This window comes from Drosophila kikkawai, chromosome 3L (assembly GCF_030179895.1).
Source record: "Drosophila kikkawai strain 14028-0561.14 chromosome 3L, DkikHiC1v2, whole genome shotgun sequence".
NCBI lineage: Eukaryota > Metazoa > Arthropoda > Insecta > Diptera > Drosophilidae > Drosophila > Drosophila kikkawai.
In genome coordinates, this window is record NC_091730.1 from 23,055,120 (window position 1) to 23,075,819 (window position 20,700).

General features: G+C 42.9%; 9 protein-coding genes across 11 annotated transcripts; 5 read left to right on the forward strand and 4 right to left on the reverse strand.

The window, feature by feature from the left end:
• Positions 1 to 125: 125 nt before the first annotated feature.
• On the reverse strand, positions 126 to 2,098 carry LOC108077500 (uncharacterized). Its single transcript, XM_017170828.3, has 5 exons — positions 1,866 to 2,098; positions 1,645 to 1,797; positions 1,322 to 1,585; positions 429 to 950; positions 126 to 362 (listed from the first exon to the last, which is right to left on the reverse strand). The coding sequence occupies exons 1-5, from the start codon at positions 2,017 to 2,019 to the stop codon at positions 244 to 246; spliced, it is 1,212 nt and encodes a 403-aa protein (XP_017026317.1). The 5' UTR covers positions 2,020 to 2,098; the 3' UTR covers positions 126 to 243.
• Positions 2,099 to 3,799: 1,701 nt separating this feature from the next.
• On the reverse strand, positions 3,800 to 4,457 carry LOC108077495 (uncharacterized). The gene is made up of 2 exons (XM_017170820.2): positions 4,380 to 4,457; positions 3,800 to 4,308 (listed from the first exon to the last, which is right to left on the reverse strand). Exons 1-2 carry the CDS (start codon positions 4,407 to 4,409, stop codon positions 3,877 to 3,879), a joined length of 462 nt encoding a protein of 153 aa, XP_017026309.1. The 5' UTR covers positions 4,410 to 4,457; the 3' UTR covers positions 3,800 to 3,876.
• Positions 4,458 to 4,690: 233 nt separating this feature from the next.
• LOC108077477 (uncharacterized) lies at positions 4,691 to 5,972 on the forward strand. The gene is made up of 3 exons (XM_017170797.3): positions 4,691 to 4,845; positions 4,901 to 5,687; positions 5,760 to 5,972. Exons 1-3 carry the CDS (start codon positions 4,713 to 4,715, stop codon positions 5,893 to 5,895), a joined length of 1,056 nt encoding a protein of 351 aa, XP_017026286.1. The 5' UTR covers positions 4,691 to 4,712; the 3' UTR covers positions 5,896 to 5,972.
• LOC108077478 (uncharacterized) lies at positions 5,967 to 6,732 on the reverse strand. Its single transcript, XM_017170799.2, has 2 exons — positions 6,600 to 6,732; positions 5,967 to 6,539 (listed from the first exon to the last, which is right to left on the reverse strand). The coding sequence occupies exons 1-2, from the start codon at positions 6,627 to 6,629 to the stop codon at positions 6,108 to 6,110; spliced, it is 462 nt and encodes a 153-aa protein (XP_017026288.1). The 5' UTR covers positions 6,630 to 6,732; the 3' UTR covers positions 5,967 to 6,107.
• Positions 6,733 to 7,138: 406 nt separating this feature from the next.
• LOC108077469 (uncharacterized) lies at positions 7,139 to 8,903 on the forward strand. 3 transcript variants are annotated; one of them, XM_070285701.1, is made up of 4 exons: positions 7,139 to 7,277; positions 7,909 to 8,014; positions 8,082 to 8,592; positions 8,751 to 8,903. In XM_070285701.1, exons 2-4 carry the CDS (start codon positions 7,939 to 7,941, stop codon positions 8,881 to 8,883), a joined length of 720 nt encoding a protein of 239 aa, XP_070141802.1. In that variant the 5' UTR covers positions 7,139 to 7,277; positions 7,909 to 7,938; the 3' UTR covers positions 8,884 to 8,903. The 3 variants fall into 3 exon arrangements, with proteins under 3 accessions (XP_070141802.1, XP_070141803.1, XP_017026276.1); XM_070285702.1 differs by having other exon boundaries at positions 7,170 to 7,700; XM_017170787.2 differs by having other exon boundaries at positions 7,170 to 7,614.
• Positions 8,904 to 8,937: 34 nt separating this feature from the next.
• Positions 8,938 to 10,315, reverse strand: LOC108077501 (mucin-5AC). The gene is made up of 2 exons (XM_017170829.2): positions 9,872 to 10,315; positions 8,938 to 9,531 (listed from the first exon to the last, which is right to left on the reverse strand). Exons 1-2 carry the CDS (start codon positions 10,304 to 10,306, stop codon positions 8,938 to 8,940), a joined length of 1,029 nt encoding a protein of 342 aa, XP_017026318.1. The 5' UTR covers positions 10,307 to 10,315.
• Positions 10,316 to 10,972: 657 nt separating this feature from the next.
• Positions 10,973 to 11,787, forward strand: LOC108077494 (uncharacterized). Its single transcript, XM_017170819.2, has 2 exons — positions 10,973 to 11,502; positions 11,559 to 11,787. Exons 1-2 carry the CDS (start codon positions 10,997 to 10,999, stop codon positions 11,683 to 11,685), a joined length of 633 nt encoding a protein of 210 aa, XP_017026308.1. The 5' UTR covers positions 10,973 to 10,996; the 3' UTR covers positions 11,686 to 11,787.
• A 702-nt stretch (positions 11,788 to 12,489) lies between these two features.
• Positions 12,490 to 13,404, forward strand: LOC108077485 (uncharacterized). Its single transcript, XM_017170808.3, has 2 exons — positions 12,490 to 13,062; positions 13,126 to 13,404. The coding sequence occupies exons 1-2, from the start codon at positions 12,515 to 12,517 to the stop codon at positions 13,277 to 13,279; spliced, it is 702 nt and encodes a 233-aa protein (XP_017026297.1). The 5' UTR covers positions 12,490 to 12,514; the 3' UTR covers positions 13,280 to 13,404.
• A 455-nt stretch (positions 13,405 to 13,859) lies between these two features.
• LOC108077487 (uncharacterized) lies at positions 13,860 to 14,786 on the forward strand. Its single transcript, XM_017170810.3, has 2 exons — positions 13,860 to 14,408; positions 14,473 to 14,786. Exons 1-2 carry the CDS (start codon positions 13,882 to 13,884, stop codon positions 14,636 to 14,638), a joined length of 693 nt encoding a protein of 230 aa, XP_017026299.1. The 5' UTR covers positions 13,860 to 13,881; the 3' UTR covers positions 14,639 to 14,786.
• Positions 14,787 to 20,700: the final 5,914 nt, after the last annotated feature.

The following is a 20,700-nucleotide window of genomic DNA, read 5'->3' on the forward strand; positions in this document are numbered from 1 at the left end:
TGACCCGTCGTTAAATTTGTACCAAAACACTCGACACGATATTGTGTGTTTCTAAATTAACTTTAATCTAAAAGCTATGTCTAACTTAATTACGAAAATCAATAAATAAAACATATTTATTACATACGAAAACTGTGCGCGTTTTGCAGGCGATTTTACCAGCGCGCTCATGTGATATTTTTCCAGCGATTTAAAACGCGTTTGCTTGCTATTGAATTTTGAAGCATGCTTTTAGGCACCAGGCTAATATCCACTTGTGCAAGGTTGCTGGACATAATCAAGGCAAAAGCCTCGATTATCGATGTCATTGGGGGCCTCCACGCCGTCTGTGTGAAAGTAAAGACGGAAGGGACGAACGCTGGCTGTGAAGGGAATACAAAATTATATAAAAAAGATTATAATCATCTAGAAAATGTTGGTATTCTCACATTGCACCGTTCTGGCCAGCATTCCGGCTTCGGCACTGAACGTTCCACCGCAGACGCGATCCTCGCAGCCCGGCAGCGGCGGAATCCTGTCCGCCGACCGAATGCACCCAATCAGCAGCCAGTCGCTCACACAGCCGTTGGGATTGGGTGGCACTGTTCCTCCGCCGCCGACCATAGTGGGCACAGGATTGTTCGAGTTACCGGAAAGCGTAAAGGCCCTTGACCGGTTATTTTCCAAATCCGGACAAGTATTATATTGGATACCACAGAAGTTGCGCTCGTTGCGGATGCAGATGCTGTAGTCCTGGTTGGAGAGCTGCCTCCCGGCCACCGTATTGTAGTTGAAGCTCCTCACGCGCCCACTGATGGCTGTGTAGTACTGCAGGCAGCCCTGATCCGCCCGACTGATGCTTCCGCAATGGATCTGGGTGACGCGGATGCGCCAGAGACGCGGGAAGCTGCCACTGGTGATGACCGACAGCACGATCGGATTGCTCTGGCCCAGACCCGCGTCAATGTACACTGCGGAAGACACAAAAGGTTGGCATTGGAAAGTGAGAGCGTTTTGTTAGCAACACGGATCATAAATTGTCTTTTGTTCTTTTGTTGGGAGTTCATAAGATTTCTATCGGCATTATAAAAGCTATTTAATGAATTGTAAATTGTAAAGTTCTTTAATTATGATCACAACAAAGAAATCGGGGAACAAATATATAATTGCTTCACAAAAACGGTTCTTAATTTACATCGGATCTAATCAAATTGCGGGAAAGTGAAAGTGAAGTATTTTATACTTAATTTTTTAAATTTCAAAACAAACTCTTATATAAGTAAACTTTTTAAATATATCTTCTATATATTCTAAGATATTTAAATATTAAATACAAACTCACTGTGATCTCCCGTTGAGCTGCCACAAATCGTTGGTGTGGGACTGCCGCCCGAAATGAGTAACTGATCCTGATTGCACAGATGATTGGCTGCCTCAGGAGGCGCTATCGAGAACATATCCAAGTCCAGGCGCAGCTGACAGATATCCGGGTGGAGCTTCTGGACCGTCACCTGGCAGCTTCCGGTGCCGTCGTAGACATCCGGATGATTGGGATTCACAAAGTACGTGGAGTTCTCGCGTATCACACCGCCACAAGTCTGCAGAACTGAGGGTGGGGGAGTTGTAGATGTTATATTTTCCACAAACTCTCCACTGATAACTCACAGATGCAGCAGACGCCGTAGCCGCCGCCACAGGGACCCGCTGGAATGCCGTTCCGCAGCACGCAGTCCTTGCTGGGAATGCAGTTTCCCTGCTCACCCGATGGCGCTGAACAGCTGCCAGGACCGATGGGAACCAGGGCGAAAATGGGCAGGACTGAAGGGAGTAATTTAATAATATTTCTCTCGATTTAAAACACTATCTTTGCTATTGCTCGAACCCACACTTAGCTTCCCTCAGACGCGGGGCAGGAGTCAGCCACTTGCTGCCAAAAATCAGGTCCCGCCAACCTCTCGAAGCCGTCTGCTTGTGCACCTTGCAGGTGGCCAGGACCAAGAGGCCAAGAAGCAAGGCTAGTTGCAGATGCAGCAGCATCATGGTTGATGGTAATCCACAGGGAGATCGGAGCTAAAAATTGTATTGAATCCGCACGCAGATCCACTCGCGTTGATTTGTGACTTTGTTATGGCAGGCAGCGCTTGCGAGGGCGACAATTTATTTCACTTGGCGTGGCAAAAAGTTTAATGACCGCAATTTGTTCAACGCTTTTCGCTTTTTAGTTTTAGTAAGCCCAGCTGAATTTAGCTGAATATTAATTACAATAACAAAACGCAACTGCGACAACAATTAGATGCGCCACAATCAGCCGGGTGCACTGCTAGAAATAAGTGAAAAGTAGATTTTATACTTTTCTATAAAGTATGAGAGGTTTTCCTTTAAAAATTTATATTATGTTTAAGAAATACAGAAAACTTGTTTTCAATTTTAATTAAATATTATAAGAAGGGTCTTTGTAGATTTAATATTTTTGATTGTTATTTATTTAGGTTTCATTTACAGACACCAACTAATAAAACACTTCTTTAAGTTTGTTATTTCTATGCACATGCCTCAAATATTTTTTTAATATAATATTTAGCTCTTTCTTATAACTCTAAAATTAATTCTGAGCCATTTCTCTAAGTGCACTTGCCTGGGATGTGTAGATTTGTCAGATTTGTTGACTGTTTTCGATGGGAGGCGGTCCCATCTCTGCGCTCTTGCCTTTCACGTTTGCTTCCTGTTGCGAATTTGTTTTCCACACCTCTGTGCCGACCATTAAATGTGGAGCAACTCCTCGCCAGGTCGAAAACTCGAGCATGAAAGTGCCGGGGCATTTTGTTTACGGCATCAGTCGTACGCAGCAGGGGCAATCACGGTAAATGCTGCCACCGCATATACCCATTAGCATTCGGAATTTTTATGGCTGCTTCCTCCTACACACAGCACTTTGACGTCATTGCTTCACATGTCTAATTTGATTACACACACCTCCAGCGTAATTGGGTCAATGTCAATTAAATTGCTTAATTCAATTAGGGTTTTATTTAAAATTGATGAAGTTACCTCACTATGCTGCATCAGAATATATTTGTTTTATTTTTTCGGCGGGCAAAAGAACTGACCTTCGCAACAGAATTTGCGTAGCTTTTGGCCCTGGTAAGGCGAGGAGATGTGGCCAAAACAACGATAAGCTCTTAGCTGGAAGGTCGTAACATGAAATATATGGCCGCAGCTCTTCAAGGCTGCCATTTCCGTGGAAAACTATTCCGAAAATAAGTAAGAGTAATTCGCAAATAATAAATTATGCGGGCATGACTAATAAACAAACTGTGAAGGATAATTAGTTAGAGCAAAGAGTAAAGAGTGGAGAGCTTAGATTATTGTAAATTAAGACAAATATTTACTTTGCTGAAGTCATAGGAAACAAAGGTCATGGCAAACAAGGAAAAAGCAAATAAATGCCTTAAATAAAATAATCAATTACGAAAGTTTATATAAATTTATTAATTAGATTAAATATTAAAAGCGTTTTGTAACCTATAGTAAAACATAATAATGTACGCAAAATGTTTAATAATAAAGAAAAGAAAAGTTTAATTTATTATCGATTGTTACCTAAAGTAAAAGTAAGTAACTACCATCCCTTAGCTACTGTGAAAGCTCGGATAATAACAGTTAAGTATAATTGCTCACACAATTTAGTTAGCAAAACCATGAACACCATATCTTCAATGCTTGACACGCTACTGATAAGATATACAAAGCTGTGGATAAAGATAAGACTTCCCCTTTAAACACCCTGCAAAATTTATATTATTTAAATTGAAGTCGTCTGTTTTATTTTAGTTATTATAAAAAACTTTATTTATTCGGTAAATTTGATATTATACAATAAAGAAGAACCTCTCTTCCTTATGGAGCAGCCCTGTCGCACTCCACAGAGCCCGTGATCTCGCAGCTATCCACGCAGTACTTTCCGGAAGAGATCGAGCAGACCTTGTTATCCTTGCAATAGGTGACCTGATCCGTCAGAGTGGTGCCGTCGCACATCTGGAAAGTGGTGCGGCTGGTGCAGACGAAGAGGTTCGTGCCGTCGCAGGTTTCGCAGGATCCGTTGGCTCCGTCGGCAGGACAGGCGGGTGTCACGGCGTTTTCGTCCAAGCAAATGGCGGTATACTCGGTGCAGACTTTGCCTTCGCCGCACTTCAGGATCTGATTGGGCGCCACATTGGCGGAGCACATCCGGTAGTGGGTTTCGTTCAGGCAGGCCACATTGTTGGTTTGGCAGCTGTCGCATATTCCTAGCACCACCGCGGTCATGGAACTGAAGACCGCCAAGAGGCACTGGGAATGATACAGGTATAAGAATTATACTTTCCACTTAATTCTCAAATAAAAGTTCGAAGTATGCTCACCAGACTTCTCAGGATCTGGGACTGCTGCATAATGCTGGCTTTAACTTTGACTAACTGGAGTGCCGACCACGCATCACGCTTTTATATGAGCAGACTCTCCCCCGATCTCAGAGAAAAACATCAGATATCTTTGCTTTATTATAGGGTTAAGTTAGAAAATATATGAGCTCCCGTGCTACCCGAAGATTACCTCTTACTAGGAAGCCCCTTTTATGATCCGTCCGGCATTGAGAGATAAGTGTTATGGCCCCGAGATTGCCATAAAGATATGTCTCCCGTTGGGGCTTATAAAGCTGGGCGCTTGCTCCTTCGCGACTCATTAGAAAACTCGCAATGGAGGCGTTGAAACTTGTACTTCTGCTGGCGGCACTCTTGGTCCCAGGAAAACCCGTGGACGCCGTCTGCAATCAGTGTGTGGATGCGCACGCCTGCACTGCCGAAGGCCAGTTCCAGATATGCTACGATGGTGAGTTCTTGAAAATTGGTCAGCCAGATTCCCAAATTCAATTCACTTTCTCCAGGTGTCAGGGACCAGAATATCACGTACACCTGCCCGGAGGACAAGCCCATTTGCACGGAGTACAGCACCATTTGCATGCCGGACAGTACGGGAGTTCCTCGGGCATGTGGTGACGTTTCCCAGTGTGGCATTTGCACTGGATCAAGCATCTTTGCCTGCACTTCGCTGACCACCTTTGCTGTCTGCAGCGACGGTGCGCCTGTCGGGGATAACTTAAACTGCTCTGATGATTACGTATGCAGTGTAGAAGACGCAAGTTTAGGAGATCCCTGCATTACCCGTTGCCAAGTGGGTGATTCGGTTATATGCGATCGGGTTCTGGAAACGGATGATAACGATGTCACCACTGCCAGTACTGAGAGCTCCACAGAGAGTTCTTCAACCGTTACTTCCTCAGATACTTCACCTTCAACCATTACTACTGAGACATCGACGGGAACGTCCTCCACGGATACTTCTACGGATAGTACTTCGGAGAGTACCTCTGAAAGTACTTCGGACAGTACTTCTGAGAGTACTTCGGAGAGTACTTCGGAGAGTACTTCGGAGAGTACTTCGGATAGTACTTCGGAGAGTACCTCTGAAAGTACTTCGGAGAGTACTTCGGAGAGTACTTCGGAGAGTACTTCGGAAAGTACTTCGGAAAGTACTTCGGATAGCACTACGGATAGCACTACGGATAGTACTACTGCTAGTACAACAGCACCGACCTTCAATGAGGCCGTATACTGCCAAGACCTCAACTCTACGGGTCGTTATCCCATTCCCAATGACACAGCCTGCACGAAGTAAGTCTACCATTACACCTACTATATGTAACACTTCTTTAATCTAACTTGGACTTTACTTAATTTTTCCAGTTATATCTACTGCGTATTAAAAGCCACTGGCTATGTGGGATTACTGTACAACTGCACCGCAGATCGGCCCTATTTCAATGCGGATAACAACAATTGTGGAACCGTAAAACCAGCCCTGGCAGGTTGCACTAATTAAGCCTGTACTGTGTATTTTAAAGCATATACTCCCTTGTAACAAATATTATACATACATTAAAAGAAATCGAATTAATAGAGGCTGAGTTACTTTAATAATAAGATTCTTAAGGCCTTTATGGGACAATATTCACTTATTTATTCTGAATGTGAAGGTTAAACAATCACTTCCAGCTAATTATGGAATTATTTTGAATTCATAAGTAATGCTTTTTAAGTGGCCTCTTTGTCGCACTCAAAAGTGGACTGCAAGTTTAAGGCTACACAGCGGTCGACGCAGTATTTGCCCGAGCTCATGGAGCAGAAGGTGTCATCCTTGCACTTAATAATTTGTTCGCCCAGCTCTTTGCCATTGCAGGTCTGGAAGGTGGTCCTGCTAATGCAGACGAACGGCGAGGATCCATCGCAGGCGGGGCAATTCACCTCCGTACAAGAGGGTGGGGCTCCCTGTGGCATGCATATCCTTTGGTAAGCTGTACAGACCTGGCCATCGGGACATCCAATTACTTGATCTGGATCCACACCACTCGAGCAGAAGCTGAAGTGCGTCTCGTTCAAGCATTTGACATTGTTATCCTGGCAAGTATTGCACGTTGAAGCGGCCAGGACCACGCCGGACAGGCCACAGATGGCCAGCAAGAAGCACTAGACAATATTTGGAATTTAACGAGATATTTTAAAGGACTTTGGCTAAATTTTAGTTACCAGATTTCTTAAGAACTGGTAGTGCTGCATTATGCAGGTTCCGGCAATTGCAAGCTGACTGAAGCAGCTATCTAAAATGCACTTTTTAAATAAGCTTAAGTAGCAAACAGTTGGCAGAGGTTTAACTTTTAGATATATGAAGATTATAAAACAAGTAGCTGGAAAGTGCATCCGATGACCTCACTCTGTGATAATGTTTACATATTACTCCCGAGATAGTATTAATATATAAAAGGATGTTGATAATTTGTGTGACAGGATGTTTTATTAATTATTTCTTTATTATTTAATTCTTTTACACCCACACGTCTTTACTATTTGTTCGCTCGAATGACAGTGATCTCGCTGCCCGTAGGCAGCTCTCTTCAACCCCGAAAACCAGTAGCGACGCTCTCTGAGAGAGAGAGAGTAACCTGCTCTCTCAGAGAGCGTAACTCATCGAATCGTGTGCCCAGACCCCACTTATGGCAATTGGCCTGCTACATTTGTTTTCTTGTTATATAATATGCCTTCAATTTGGTTAACCCATTTCCTACCGTTAGCTGTCAATAACCTCAAGTCCTATTTAATATTTGTTTAGTGAATGTCTAAATACCAAATCGCAACTTTAAGAATTCGGCAAAGTACAGAGTTTAAGTAACTTTCTTGTCGCAAGTCGTTCCACCTGTTTGGAGACTGGTAATTAACGACTATGTCGACTCCTGGTCAATGCCCGCACCCACGTCTCAATCCACTTCGATGCAGCCTGCCGCCGAAAACCGCTAGAAACATTACCATCACGGGATGAGTGCCCATAAAACCGCAATCATGTGGAAAGCCAAGTCAAATAAAACAATTAGCAGGCGCGGAGAAAAGCAAAGAGTAGATAAACATTGGAGACCGAAATAGGCGTACCAAACCGGGAACAATCTTAGGCCAACTTTAGTAGCCGCAGAATCTTGACTGTGAGCAGTTCAGAGGAACTAGAAGTGAAATGGCCCAAAGGATGGAGTACTTAGTTAAAGGACTAGCAGTGGTAAAGGATATCCTTGATTTTTAACACAAATCTTTGACAAAAATTTGGATTAAGAAATATATAAATCAAGCCTGAAAATCTCTGAAGTAATCACTGTTACCATTTGAAATTCCATTTCAAATATGGAATACACTTTTTTAATTTTTTAAGGGTGCAGCTATAATTTCCAGGATAAAGATAAGATGAATAACTTTCAATTTAATATATCTAAATAGGAAATGTTGGCTTTCATAACTATGAAACCCAAAGCAAAGCTAAGTGGTGGAATTATCTCAACAAAATTAATTTTTTCAGGTTTTTCTGACCTTATTTGTGGTCCAAACAATGTCGGACTGCAATGTCTGTCAGTCGAATAAGGTAGCCTGCATAAACTCCACCTCCTTTTATCTCTGCTTTGGCGGTAAGTTTAAACTTTAAAGTTACTCCCCTACAAAAAAGAATTTAATATGGTTTTAATATTTTTCCAGATGCCACCCCTCATCGGGATCAGCTGTACCATTGCCTGGATGGCTTCGACTGCACAAATCTAACGGCCATATGTGTCCAGAAGAGCAGTCAGCGGCCTCCAAGCTGCGGTGACACCTCGCAGTGTGGCCAGTGCAGTGCCAGTAGCAACTACTTGTTCGCCTGCCAGAGCCGCGGCATCTTTCAGATGTGCTACGGAGCCACCAGGCCCGCTGGAAAGTTCGGCTACTGCCCCTCGGGCAAGGTTTGCGATGCCAGCAGCACCGCCATCTGTGTGGACGAGGAGAAAAGCCAAACCGTCACCTGTGACATCAGCGATGAGCTAGTGGACACCACCACTGCCTCCACAGCAGTAACCACTGAGAGCAGCACGGACTCCACTACTGATAGTAGCACAGAGAGCACCACTGAGGAGTCCACCACGGTGGCTGCTCTGACTCCCGCCCAGATGTGCTCTCAAAGGAAAGTGAGCGGGCTTTTTCCCACAATTCCCACGGATCCCTACTGTCAGCGGTGAGTCTTTCCTATTTAGCTAAAAAATTATACATTAGTTAAAGTGAGCAGATCTTCCCAACGTGATCTTTGTTATGGTTTTGTTTTGTGCGTGAATGGGCGTAATTTTCCACCGGTGAAGTTCCCCTTTAATAAATTTAATTCCATTATCTTTACAGCTACATTAGTTGCTACTTTAAAAATACCACGCTTATCAGATCTGAGGAATTCAACTGCCCGGAGAAATCCTTCTTCGTTTCCCAAACGCAGAGCTGCGTCTACGTGAATCCCGGCTACTGTATTCAGAGTTAACCCAAGAGAACCAAACAATAAACCTCAAAATACTCTGCCTCTGGCCAAGCTCTTTTAATCCAAGAGGATTCCGTTGAGGGTTAGGCTGGCCACCGTGGAAGAGCAGGTGGAGGGCAGGGCAGCGACACAGGTCCGGCTGGCGCTGTTGTAGTACAGGTTTCCCGGACAGGTGTACATCTGGCCGTTCCAGACACCGCTTAGCAGGAAACAGTAGATATACTGGTGGCATGTGGTGCTGGCCACCGTGCCCACCGGATAGTAGCCCTGGGCCTTCATTGCCTGGCAGTATGCGTCGGGATTGCTGGTTGTGGGGGCGACGGTCGTTGAAGTGGTGGAGCTCCCGCTGGTGGAGCAAGTCGAGGGCAAGGATGTTACGCACAGTCCCGAGGCACGGCTGAAGTACATGCTGCCCGGACAGGTGTAGGTCTTGCCGACCCAGCTGCCGCTGACCAGGGAGCAGGCGATGTACTGGCGACAGGTTGTAGAGGCGTCATTGCCCACCGCATAGTTTCCCTGCTTCTGGACTGCCTTGCAGTACGAGGAAGCAGAGCTGGTGGAAGGTGTGGAGGCTGTGGTTGCGGTGGTGCTAGTGGTGCTAGAGGTGGTGCTTGTGGTTGTGCCATCTGCATACGAACAGGTGGGCATCACCTAGAGAAAGAAAATTTATTTTTAAGAGTTTGAAAGCTAAAATATTTTAATAAGGCTAAATTAAGCTTGAGCTCAGCTTTGAATTTCCATATATTCTTTAATATTTATTTTTGGAAAACTTTTAATACTCAGGGAAATTGTTATGCAATCAATATATTCAAAGGTAAGAGTGCAATTATCACAATCATCTCCAGTAAACGTATCATATTTTCTGACATTTAATTTCCTCTCCGGAGCTTTCTCAGTTCTTATTTCTTTCAATTTCTTGTAGAACTTCCCTTTAGCAATAGCAAACTCTTCTTCATGACACACTCTATACCTTCAATAACCCGGAACTCACCCCATCCGCTGGCAGACCGCATATCTGGGTATCGTTGACGTTGCACACATAGCCCTCGGCGCAGGTGCCTGTCGAATCCTGCACGGTGGACGTACCCAGGCAGAGGGCGAAGCTGTCGGTTCCGGTGCAGGCGAACGTCTGGCTGGAGTCGCACTTGTTGCACTCCTGGCAGTCGGACGTGGCCTCCCCTTTCGGCTGGCAGAGCACCCCGCTGGATGCACTGACGCAGACATAGCCGTCGGGGCAGGCGGCGGGCGACGCGGTGGCCAGGACGCCCACTTGGCAGGCCTGCATCTGGGTCGCGGAGTAGCAGGTCAGGTTGTTGGCGGCATTGCACACGTTGCAGGTGCCGCGAATCGGGGACACCAGACAGGAGAGGACGAGGCCGAGGACGAGCGCCATGCCAAGTGGCAAGCAAATACGGTTAGGCGACATTTCTGGCTGCGATTGTCTTTCCACTGATGCTGGTGGCCAGCAGCCAGACGGCTTAAATAGTCTGTTATTTTTTTCGGCAGCTGTTTTGAAGAGTGCGCAGATTGCCCCTAATCCGTAAAGACCTCGGGCAGCGGGACCTTGTCGGCTGCTCCAATTTAGATAAGCTCCCGGTTTTCTGGCTGGGTCGTCGGGCTAAGCCTAGCATACTTTCCGGCGACTTTGGATTTTATTTCACTTGGCAGGGAAAAAATGCATCAGAGGCATTTGGCTTTAAGACATTCCCACACAATATGGGTTCTAAAAGGTAGTTTTTTTTAAATAATATACTATAATTTTGTATTCTCTATAACACATATTACCTATTTAATCAATAAATAGGTAGTAGTAGTAGTAATTTGGTCCCAAAAATTAGATTAAATATTCATACTATATATACTAAAGTTTAAATTTTAACATTTAGAAAACATTAGAAATCCATAAATGTAAGTAATAAATAAATCATATATAAAACATGTTGAAAAGCTTTTTCGCTGGCAATGAGAATGTTTTGTAAAACACTTTTCAAATATTTATATGGCTGTGTTATAATTTCAGTAGCAATTACGATAATGATAATCTTGACCAACTTTCTGGATAAGACGCGTACTAAATCTGTCTGCACAGTGGCGATAGCTGCAGTTGCTCTCGAAGATGCTTCGCCAGCTGCTGTGTCTGGGCATCCTGCTGGCCATTTTCTTCGTCTGCGGCTGGGCGGAGTGCAATACGTGCTCCTCGGACACCAAGGCGGCCTGTGTGTCCAGGACTCAGTACCAAAACTGCACGGACGACATTCCGACGGGACCCCTTTACACCTGTCCGAATAATACCAACTGCACGGGTTCCGCTGAACTGTGCACCTCGAATGAGGCCTTGGTCGCGTGTGTGGACTGCGGCAAGTGCAATGGCACCCAGCCGTTCACCTGTACGAGTCCCAGCAGCTTTGCTGTGTGTTTAGGTGTGAATGTGATGAGCACGGTGTACAGCTGCACCCAGGGACAGGTGTGCAACATCAACAATCCGATCATATGTGGAGCGTCCTTGAATGGCACGGGCGCCACCTGCTCGTATTATGATACTTCCACGGAAATTGAGAGCTTTTGCAGCCTGAAGGCCTCCACGGGTCGCTATGCATATCCCAATGACTCCAGCTGCCTCCGGTGAGTTTTCTGATTTTAGTTAATTTTAATAACTATCTAATGTGTTTTTTCTGAAGATATATCTACTGTGTTCGCAAGTCTACGGGCTGGACGGGAAATGTCTGGTTGTGTCCTTCCACCAAACCTTACTTTAATCCAAGCACTTTGGTCTGCAGTACAACCAAATATTCTTCTTGCATTTGATATATAAATTGTAAAAAATTATTTGCACTTTTCGATGCAATCTTATCTCTTGAGAAGCACAGCCTGTAAAATGAATAAATCTCACTTGTTTACAGTTTCGTACGTCATTATCTTTACGATTTCGCACTTCTGGCGTGATCTGTGAGCGGCAAGTAATAAAAATAAAAAGAGTAAGGGAAAGCACGTGATGTAAAAAATCAGACTGTTCATTTATCAAGAAACGTGGCATGATAATTTAGGAACATTTAATTAAATCTTTTCTAGACAAAAGAAAGAGATATTTCATTTCCTTTTATAACTATTTAAAGAATATACATGTGAACAATTTTCTAATACCCTTGAAGATTTTATAATTTTAGTCAGGAGTTCCTCCTTTCCGATCATATACAAAAAAAAAAAAACAACATCATTGTCACCCAGACATAAACATAATATAAAAATTCTAGCGAATATTGGATTAGCCTTCCCGACAAATAAAGATTTTTCACCAAAATGATCGAAATAGTAGTGCATTAGGGGAATTGATTAAAATGAATCTAGAAACCTAAAAAATATATAAAAAATATAATTTAATGCCTAAAACTTAAGTAGACCAATGAATATTTACATTTTAAACTTTATGATAATTTTGCTAACACCTTTAGTTAATTAGCTTCCCATGAGTAAATGTACTTTAACTATTAAGTATACTTAATTCTACTCATTAAACCCATTGCATTTACAGCTCTTTGTTGGAAGGTCTAGTTTTCTAGTTTTCAGAGCGTGATAAGATAAATCCGAAGGCATAAAGTCAGCTGCCGAGCTGCAATATCGTTAGTTGGCCTCAAAGATGCTGCGTCTGCTGATCTGGCTGGGACTTGCTGTTGTGCTGGGGATATTTATCCAGGGCATTCGGTCGGACTGCAATGTCTGTTCTGGGGATAGCAACGTGGCCTGCGTCTCGAACACTGCCTTCCAGTTTTGTTCCGCCCAGGAGCTGCCAACGGGAGCCGTGTACAACTGTCCCACGGGATATTACTGCACGGCGAATGCTGCTATCTGCGATGCCAACGAAGGCTTGAGATCCTGCGTGGGCTGTGGCACCTGCAATGCGGACAACACTTTTGCTTGCACAAGCGCCACCACCTTTGCCTTGTGCCTGGGCAGCACTACGCCATCACAGATCGTGGGAAACTGCGGAACGAACTATGTCTGCGACTGGAACAATCCGAATATATGCGGCACCACCGCCACTGGATCTCAGGCCACGTGCCCGGGCAGCAATGACGGAGTTCCCGGAGTGGATCCCACTACCATGACACCCACGGAATACTGCGCCACCATCCAGCAGAGCGGAAGATTTCCCTATGGCATTGACCTGACAACCACCTGCAGGCAGTAAGTATAGAACTGGATCTCTAAGTAGCCTTTATTGAATATTTTACTTCACATTCCCAATAGGTACATCTACTGTCACGTGAATGCAAGTGTCTGGATCGGAGGTCTCTACGACTGTCCTGGCTTAACCTACTTCAACAGCACCTCCAGACTCTGCGGAACTGGGGTTCCCCCACGATGCACTTCCGGTGTGGCCACTTTGAGCCTAACAACCTAACAAACCTATAGATCTAAGCCTGCAACACCCGATTTTAATAAATTAAATGGAAGAAAAACTAATATAAAAGAAGTATTATATAAATAACCGAGTAATTCAATTAAATAAATGCTATGAGAAGTGTATCTTCGTATTTGACTTTAATAATCCTTAGTAGAAAACTTTTAGCTTTTAAACAAGTTTTAAGTTTACCTTGAATTATATTCCACAAAATGTGGTCCAATTATTAGGATCATGTTTGTAATACAAATGATATATTTTCTTTCTTAAGGCTTATTCAGTTTCTTAACTAAAAATTTGTATTCTTTTTTATACGGTTGTTAAAGCTGAATTCCTAGAAAATGGTATCCGAAACAGCATGTAAACGGTAATATAACCATTTTAGAGTAAATAAAGTTTATTATTTTTTAAAGGCTCCCAATTACCGCTGTTCGTTGACATTTCTTCTATCACATGACATAAAGAACAGTCAAGATTTATAAAAAATACTTTTATGTCCCCAAAGATTAGTAATCAGCTGGGAATAGTTGCACTTGGATAAGATAACCACGACTGAATAAATTCGGATGCAGGTCCGGAAATTCCCTCAGTTGAATTTGAAAATGCTGCGTCTGCTGATCTTCCTGGGAGTTGCAGTCCTGGGCTGCCAGGCTGTCTGCAATCAGTGCTCCACGACCACCCGAGTTTCCTGCGTATCGCCGACTGAGTTCCAGTTCTGCTCAGCGGATTTGCTGGCCATAGGTGACTTGTACACCTGTCCCAGTGGAACCTACTGCACGGAGGAATCTCCCTTTTGCAGCAGCGACTCCACCTCGATCGCCTGTCAGGGCTGCAATAAATGCAGCAGCGACAACAGATTCGCCTGCACCAGCAGGAACACCTTTGCCTTGTGCCTGGGAACCACCACGCCGAGTCCTTCGATTGGTGGAACTTGCGGTTCGAACCTTGTCTGCAACTTGGATAACCCTAATATTTGTGGCAGTCCCACAACGAACACCGTGACCTGCTCGGGATCAGACTCGGGAACCTGTGGAAGCACAACCATAACCAATGCCACCGAGTACTGTCAGTCCATCCAGGAAACGGGGCGTTTTCCCTATGGAAGAGTTACCTCAACCACCTGCAAGCAGTGAGTACATGGAGAATGCAGATACTGATAGAAAAGTCTTGTATAATAACAAATATTATTTTAGATACGTTTATTGCTATGTCTATGCTGGCGTGTTCTATGGCAACATCTACAGCTGCCCAGGATCCACATACTTTGACAGTACTTCTCACCTTTGCACCACCGCCACGCAGGCCAGGTGCTCGGATACGGTGTCCTGTTTAACTCTGAACGACCGACTGCTGTTGTAAAGTTATAATTAGTAAGACTATACAGTTAATATCTAAATAACAGCGATTATCACAGGGCACGGTGTGTCTTATGCAAATAAATTTAAGGCATTGTAAAAGTAAAGCGGTTTTATTGTCGATTCAACTGATAAACTCCCTTTTATTAATATTTATTTTAAAATTTTATTTAAACCCATATCGACCAGGAAGTTTTACAGCTAAAGGATAACTTAAAGAGCCATGCTTTAATAAAGATGTCACTGGCCATGTGGGTTTTGCACGCCTATTCGCATTCCATTTGCATTTCATCGACAGGAGATGGCTTAATGAACAAAGTGCAGCTCGAATCGATTTTTTTCTGCCATTCAACGCCAAGTACGTATATTTTTTCAACAGATGCTTCACAACCAATTCACAGAGCTGACCAGGCACACACACACTCTCCCCGTCGACAGGCCACAATGCGGTTTTATGACGTATACGCCGCGTTGGCACTTGCACCTTGAAACTTTTTCTGGCCCCGGAGCCACAACTTTGCAGAGAACTCGCATACAATTATGAAGTGTGTGCCCAGTAGCTTTAACGTCCGAAACTTTCCCGAGTTTTTCCCTTCTATATATACAATTTTTTTGGGTTACCCAGCCAGCAGCACACGACATGAAAAATCTTTCGCAGACATTCTGTGATTTTCTCTCCTCTTTTTCGTATTTTTGCGGGTTGATGTGGGTCAGTTACTTGGCCACATGGGTCGCAAAAGTTTGTGGCCTGGCGTGCCACCGAAAATTCAATTCGATCCCAAGGCTGAGCCGCAGAAGTTTCAGTTCATTCAGTGCTTTCGGTTTCAATGGTTTCGATTTCACACGCCCCTAAAAACCAGGTCCCGACCTTTTCCTACGTCCAAGGAAATTCAACCAAAACACGCACATAGTTTCGGCTTCTCTACGTGCACAATGTGCAATTGATTGCGCAGGGGGGAGCTCGGTGAATCCCGGTGCAATTCCGGGCCGGAATGGAGGTGGCCTGCACACTTTGATGGGCACGACTCCATGGGATTCGCTCCAGCTAGTTTTCCCTTAAAGCGAAAATTGAATGCTAAGAAAACCGCAAACTGAGCCAAAATCGGCGGTGAGAATTTAATTTTAGGCCTAGCCGCACATGTATATGTACATGCTATATATGCTATATATCTCTTGTCAGGGTGATAATCCCGCTGTAGGCGTCTGATTTTTTCGCTTCCTAAACGTTTTCATTGAGATTTATGACGCTAGGTAAATATAGATACGTTTGGAGGAAGGCAAATTATAGAATCACTTAAGTAAAATCCGCGATGACTAAAGATTATGAATAGCTTTTGAAAATAATATTTCTCGGTAGCATTGTTCAACCTCAAACGGATATAAATACTCAAATATATTCGTAACAGAGTGCTCTTATGAGATAATTCTACAGATAAATACCTTGTGGTCATAATTTACCAAAAAGCTAAAACAATACTCGTGTGCTTTTCCATTTGTTTTTCTCAGCAAATTAGTTTGCCTTTAAAGTTGGACACAGAATTAGCAATAAAATAGAAGGCAATATTAGCAAAATGTTATTATTTAACATCTGAACTAATAAAATATGGAGAATTTCTGAATATCTTTGTATTTCTTTAACGTAGGTTTTGATATAAAATACAATAAAATGAGAGACTTTCAAGGATAAAAGACTAGAAATTTAAGTAATTAATATTACTAAAGAGATATTCAAATTATATAAACTCGCTTTTAAAGCTTTAAAGCCTTTTGAAATGTTCTTAGAACCAATTTCTCTACTCAACTCTAATTCTTGAAAAGTTTTTCACATTTAATAAGACAAATACCGAGTTCCAACTTTTATTTTCGCCAAAAACTTTTGTCCACAAGCCAACAGATAATGCATATTTCATCAGCTCTGTAATCATGGCATTCATGTTCCCTTGGCATATGTGCCATGCTGAGTACTTTTTGCAGTTGTTCCTGCTCACTCATCAACGTCAAAAGTCAACAGACTCGGCGACTTTATCATCATTGGCGTGGTAGTTATGGCGAATATATAGTATACAGTGGTGGTTATCCGCGCGGCCGTCGAGCATAATGGGAGTGCACTTAGGCCAGATGAATTCATTAATTATTTTCCCTAATAGAAATGGGGGAGAACGAGGAAGTCTTACTAGACTAATTAAATTGTACGAGTTCGGGCGCAGTGCTGCGAAATTCGATGAATGCGTTGCGATCTTAAAGCCCTCACAGTAAAGTGTGGACCAAGTCTTGAGAGCCTACTCGAGGCGTTCTTTCACCTGTCCTTCGTTTTGTGTTTGCCAGCCAGCGCGTGTTGCAGTCGTCGCCGTGATTAGTTTTAGTTTTAGCCGGGGTTTTTAGCCCGGTTTAATGCCGCCAAGTCAACGAAACGAGCCAGCTGCGACAACAGAGCTCAGAAAGGCTCAGAGCCAAGAATCCTGCCAGAACCCCGTCGCCTTCGGGCCATTTGGAGCGTGCTTAGCCGCCGCCGACTGACATATGTATCTGTATCATCGCATCCGATGTGAGGATATTCCCCCCAACAATCTTAAAGCGCCAGATACGACCCCTTGATGGCCTCCCCCTGAAATAAGGCCAACTGCAGATGGACTTTAAATAGCAGAGAGCACCCGCGGTTCGCCCTGTGCTCGTAATGGAGCACCAAGAGAAAAAGTCCATGAACTCAAAGAACAAACTCATACTGATCTTGTAATAAAAATACAAGTTTACAGATTGATTGGAAAGTAAAACTACTTGTAATAATAATATTAAATACCCTAATAAAATGCAATCACTTTTTTCTCACAGTGCCTCTGTATTTGTAGTTGATACCGAAAGGGGCTGTGTGGGTGAACTACTATTTTCTTTATTAGAATGTTGGCTTATTTTATTTCCCCCTCGCAGAGCTGCTGTTGCCGCCGGCTCCCTTGGCTTTTAATTAAAGTTCTATTTTCATTTGTTGTTTCGGCAACTGCAGCATGGCGCCTCTCGGGCCTACGTCCTTGTGCCTCCTTTGCTTCGCCACCCATTCGATGCCACCCACTCCCAACGCCCACCTGCGGCGAACCCGCTGGCGACTGCAATTAATTTATTCCGTTCCTCAGCCGACGAGCAGGTTGCCCAAACAATTCCCAATGACCAGAGTCGCACATTACATTGTTTATCCATTAATTTCGGGTTAATTGGCTCAACTGCCAAATACATCGAACAATAGTTTTTGTTTATTTTCGAAGAACTTTGAAAATAGATTTTAATTTCTCGGAGGGCACTCAGCAGCAGTCGTTTTCCGGCAACTATAATGGGCAAATAAAAAAAAAATACTTGAACAGCCTTGAATGGATTCATCATTTATAAATAATTCTTACATAAGCCTTAGCAACCTTTTTAAAAAAATTTTACTATCACATTCCTATTTCAATATGTACTATCGATTTCCATTAGTGGCTCTTAGAATGTTTAAGCAATTATGTAATTTCTTAAACATGTCACATGTTGTGAATCCTGTCAAACAAACTCCTGGAAACTTTTTCCACTTCACCTGACGCTTTCGAATTTCCGAAAAGTATTTTAAATATTCAAAAATCGCTTCAAGTTCAAAGAACCGTTTAAACCGAAACAAACTTGGCCCCCGAACGTGACTAGCAATTATAAATATGCAAAGGCGTGCAAAAACCGCTCGATAGTTAATCCAGCCCGCCAAATACAAGAATGGCACCGGCACGTAAACAGGATACAACAACAATCCCAGCCCAACCCCACACACAGGTTGACAGTTCAAGTACACGAGCTTGTCGAACAATTTTGACATAGCCCAACACATAGCCGAGCGGATGCAGTGCGATGCGATGACGCTGTGAGGTGAGGTCAACGTGGCCGCAAACCCAAAGCCCTCCTCATGCATTATTATATAATGCGCCACTGTTGTGGGCGCCACCCACCGCAGATGTCGCCACCCACAACAATACGAGGAAACAGCACACTGTATACATGGGCAAGGAGCATGAGCAGGACCCACAGGAACAATTTCAAACTTAAGTTGAGCCATTTTTCAGAAAAATGTATGTGGCTTTAAAACAAAATTTTATATTTAAAAATTATTAAGTAAACAATTGGCTTATATGATACATTATGAAAATATATCCTTAGCAAACTAAAGAATAATTAAGAGTTTAAAAATATCGAAAGTCCGCCACAAATTGATTAATTTTACTTGGAAAAGTTATTATTTCTGAATAACTTACAACAAGTTCCTATAGAATTTCCCATAAGAACATCATAAATTATGCATATAGAAGCTGTTGAAGGTATCAAATCAATCGGGATACTTAATTTATGGAGACCCCTAAAGTATTTATATGGATCCTTGGTACAATTTCATATGCAACTTCCATCACTGCTTACAGGACGATGCGAGATGTTGGCCCATGAAGGCAAAAGCATGCCCGGCATCTGGCCCTGTGCAGGAAGGTAGATAGGAAGGAAGGATGGCTGTATGGCAAGCCCAGGATTCCGGACTGTAGGTGAGGTGGCGGGGACTACTGTGGGACCTCTGCTCTGCACTGGCTGCATAATGAAGCGCAGTGGCGAATACGTCACATGGCGTAAGCCATGAACTCCCGGCAAGGGAGCTGGGAGCTGTCAGCAGCCGGCATGACAGACTGCCGGGCTGACACACTGATGCCTCCCTTGACCCGCCCTGACTTACATTCATGAACCCGCAAACACACATTCATAAATAGTTGATGCAAATTTAAGTAAATCCCCTGAAATGGGACTCATTGGGCCTTATTGACATTTATTTAAATTTACCGATGGATTTTTTATTCGAATGTGATGACTGTTTCTGGCTTGTTTGCCAGAAATATGTTGTGTCTACTGATGACAATTATGATGGCAATAAATTAAAAAAATTTAAAAGATATAACCAATATTCCATTAACATCTTGGCCAAGAATAATGTCAATTTCTGCAGGCCTTCTTTTGAGCTTTATTGAAATATTCTGATGGAAATGGAAATGGACTGTTTTCCATATTTTTCACTTATGCTTGCAGAATATATTGATCTTCTTTAAAACGGTTTTTGATTTAAATGCAACTTTAGGAAGCATTTAAAGTAGAATCAAGCTTTAATTTATTATTTGTGTGCTTTTGCGAGCCATGAATAAGTAATGTTGTGCCTGATGGTAATTTTTATTTTAGTACCGTACAATATATCTGCAAATTCATAAATGCTGTTTCCATAAAAGTCACAGCGAATATTTGTAAAAAATAACTTAATTTGCAGTCTTATATGTTAGATGACTGGCCCAGTGCGTGTGCTAATGTCTGGCCATTAACAAATTCATTTACTGCATTTCAGTTTTTAGTGATTGCCATTCGACATACGACCACGAGCACTCGAAACGAGCTGTGATTAGCAGCCGAATGCAGGTCACCATTTAATTATTCAAGTCCATTAGTTTTTTATGCCTTTAAGGGGGTCTTCTCATTCAAAAGCCGTTTTTTGGACCCTTTTTAAAAAAATTCTTATTTGAAAACGCAAAGAATAATTGAAAACTTTTTTTATTTATTGTATTCAAAAATGTTCAAAGTAACTAAAAAAGTTGTTCTTGCCTCGATACGAGGGTTGTTCAAAGAGTAATGAGACTTCAAACTTGGTGGTCGAAAAAAAAGGTGTCGTCCTGGCGGCCACGATTCAGGGTCTCCAGAGCGTCCGAAATGAAAAATAAAAACGGGGTTATAATCAGAATTGATGTCATTTTCGGGTGACGGAACAGATTTTTTTTTTAATTTTTTTAAACAAAATGGCGGCCATTCAAAAAAAAAATTTCGATTTCGGGCTTTTTTTTTGTAGTTTAGTGTAAAAAAAAAATAGAAAAAAAAAATTGAAAAAAAATCTGTTCCGTCACCCGAGAATGGTGACAATTCTGCGTCGACTCCACTTTGTTTCATGAAAATCGGTTCAGTTGAACTGGAGATATCATGGCCGCCAGTTCGAAAAACGTGGTTTCGAGATAAACGCGTTTGAAGTTTGAAAAAAGCTCA

Coding starts and splice junctions, on each gene's coding strand:
- LOC108077501 (XM_017170829.2), bottom strand. CDS start 10,306: ATGTCGCCTAACCGTATTTGCTTGCCACTTGGCATGGCGCTCGTCCTC. Junction 9,532..9,871: donor GCGGTCTGCCAGCGGATGGG/GTGAGTTCCGGG, acceptor TTCTTTCTCTAG/GTGATGCCCACCTGTTCGTA.
- LOC108077485 (XM_017170808.3), top strand. CDS start 12,515: ATGCTGCGTCTGCTGATCTGGCTGGGACTTGCTGTTGTGCTGGGGATA. Junction 13,063..13,125: donor CTGACAACCACCTGCAGGCA/GTAAGTATAGAA, acceptor CATTCCCAATAG/GTACATCTACTGTCACGTGA.
- LOC108077478 (XM_017170799.2), bottom strand. CDS start 6,629: ATGCAGCACTACCAGTTCTTAAGAAATCTG. Junction 6,540..6,599: donor ACCAGTTCTTAAGAAATCTG/GTAACTAAAATT, acceptor AATATTGTCTAG/TGCTTCTTGCTGGCCATCTG.
- LOC108077487 (XM_017170810.3), top strand. CDS start 13,882: ATGCTGCGTCTGCTGATCTTCCTGGGAGTTGCAGTCCTGGGCTGCCAG. Junction 14,409..14,472: donor ACCTCAACCACCTGCAAGCA/GTGAGTACATGG, acceptor ATATTATTTTAG/ATACGTTTATTGCTATGTCT.
- LOC108077477 (XM_017170797.3), top strand. CDS start 4,713: ATGGAGGCGTTGAAACTTGTACTTCTGCTGGCGGCACTCTTGGTCCCA. Junction 4,846..4,900: donor GTTCCAGATATGCTACGATG/GTGAGTTCTTGA, acceptor CACTTTCTCCAG/GTGTCAGGGACCAGAATATC. Junction 5,688..5,759: donor AATGACACAGCCTGCACGAA/GTAAGTCTACCA, acceptor TAATTTTTCCAG/TTATATCTACTGCGTATTAA.
- LOC108077500 (XM_017170828.3), bottom strand. CDS start 2,019: ATGATGCTGCTGCATCTGCAACTAGCCTTGCTTCTTGGCCTCTTGGTC. Junction 1,798..1,865: donor GCGTCTGAGGGAAGCTAAGT/GTGGGTTCGAGC, acceptor TACTCCCTTCAG/TCCTGCCCATTTTCGCCCTG. Junction 951..1,321: donor CAGCTCAACGGGAGATCACA/GTGAGTTTGTAT, acceptor TGTCTTCCGCAG/TGTACATTGACGCGGGTCTG.
- LOC108077495 (XM_017170820.2), bottom strand. CDS start 4,409: ATGCAGCAGTCCCAGATCCTGAGAAGTCTG. Junction 4,309..4,379: donor CCCAGATCCTGAGAAGTCTG/GTGAGCATACTT, acceptor TATCATTCCCAG/TGCCTCTTGGCGGTCTTCAG.
- LOC108077494 (XM_017170819.2), top strand. CDS start 10,997: ATGCTTCGCCAGCTGCTGTGTCTGGGCATCCTGCTGGCCATTTTCTTC. Junction 11,503..11,558: donor AATGACTCCAGCTGCCTCCG/GTGAGTTTTCTG, acceptor TTTTTTCTGAAG/ATATATCTACTGTGTTCGCA.
- LOC108077469 (XM_017170787.2), top strand. CDS start 7,573: ATGGCCCAAAGGATGGAGTACTTAGTTAAAGGACTAGCAGTG. Junction 8,015..8,081: donor CTTTTATCTCTGCTTTGGCG/GTAAGTTTAAAC, acceptor ATATTTTTCCAG/ATGCCACCCCTCATCGGGAT. Junction 8,593..8,750: donor ACGGATCCCTACTGTCAGCG/GTGAGTCTTTCC, acceptor TTATCTTTACAG/CTACATTAGTTGCTACTTTA.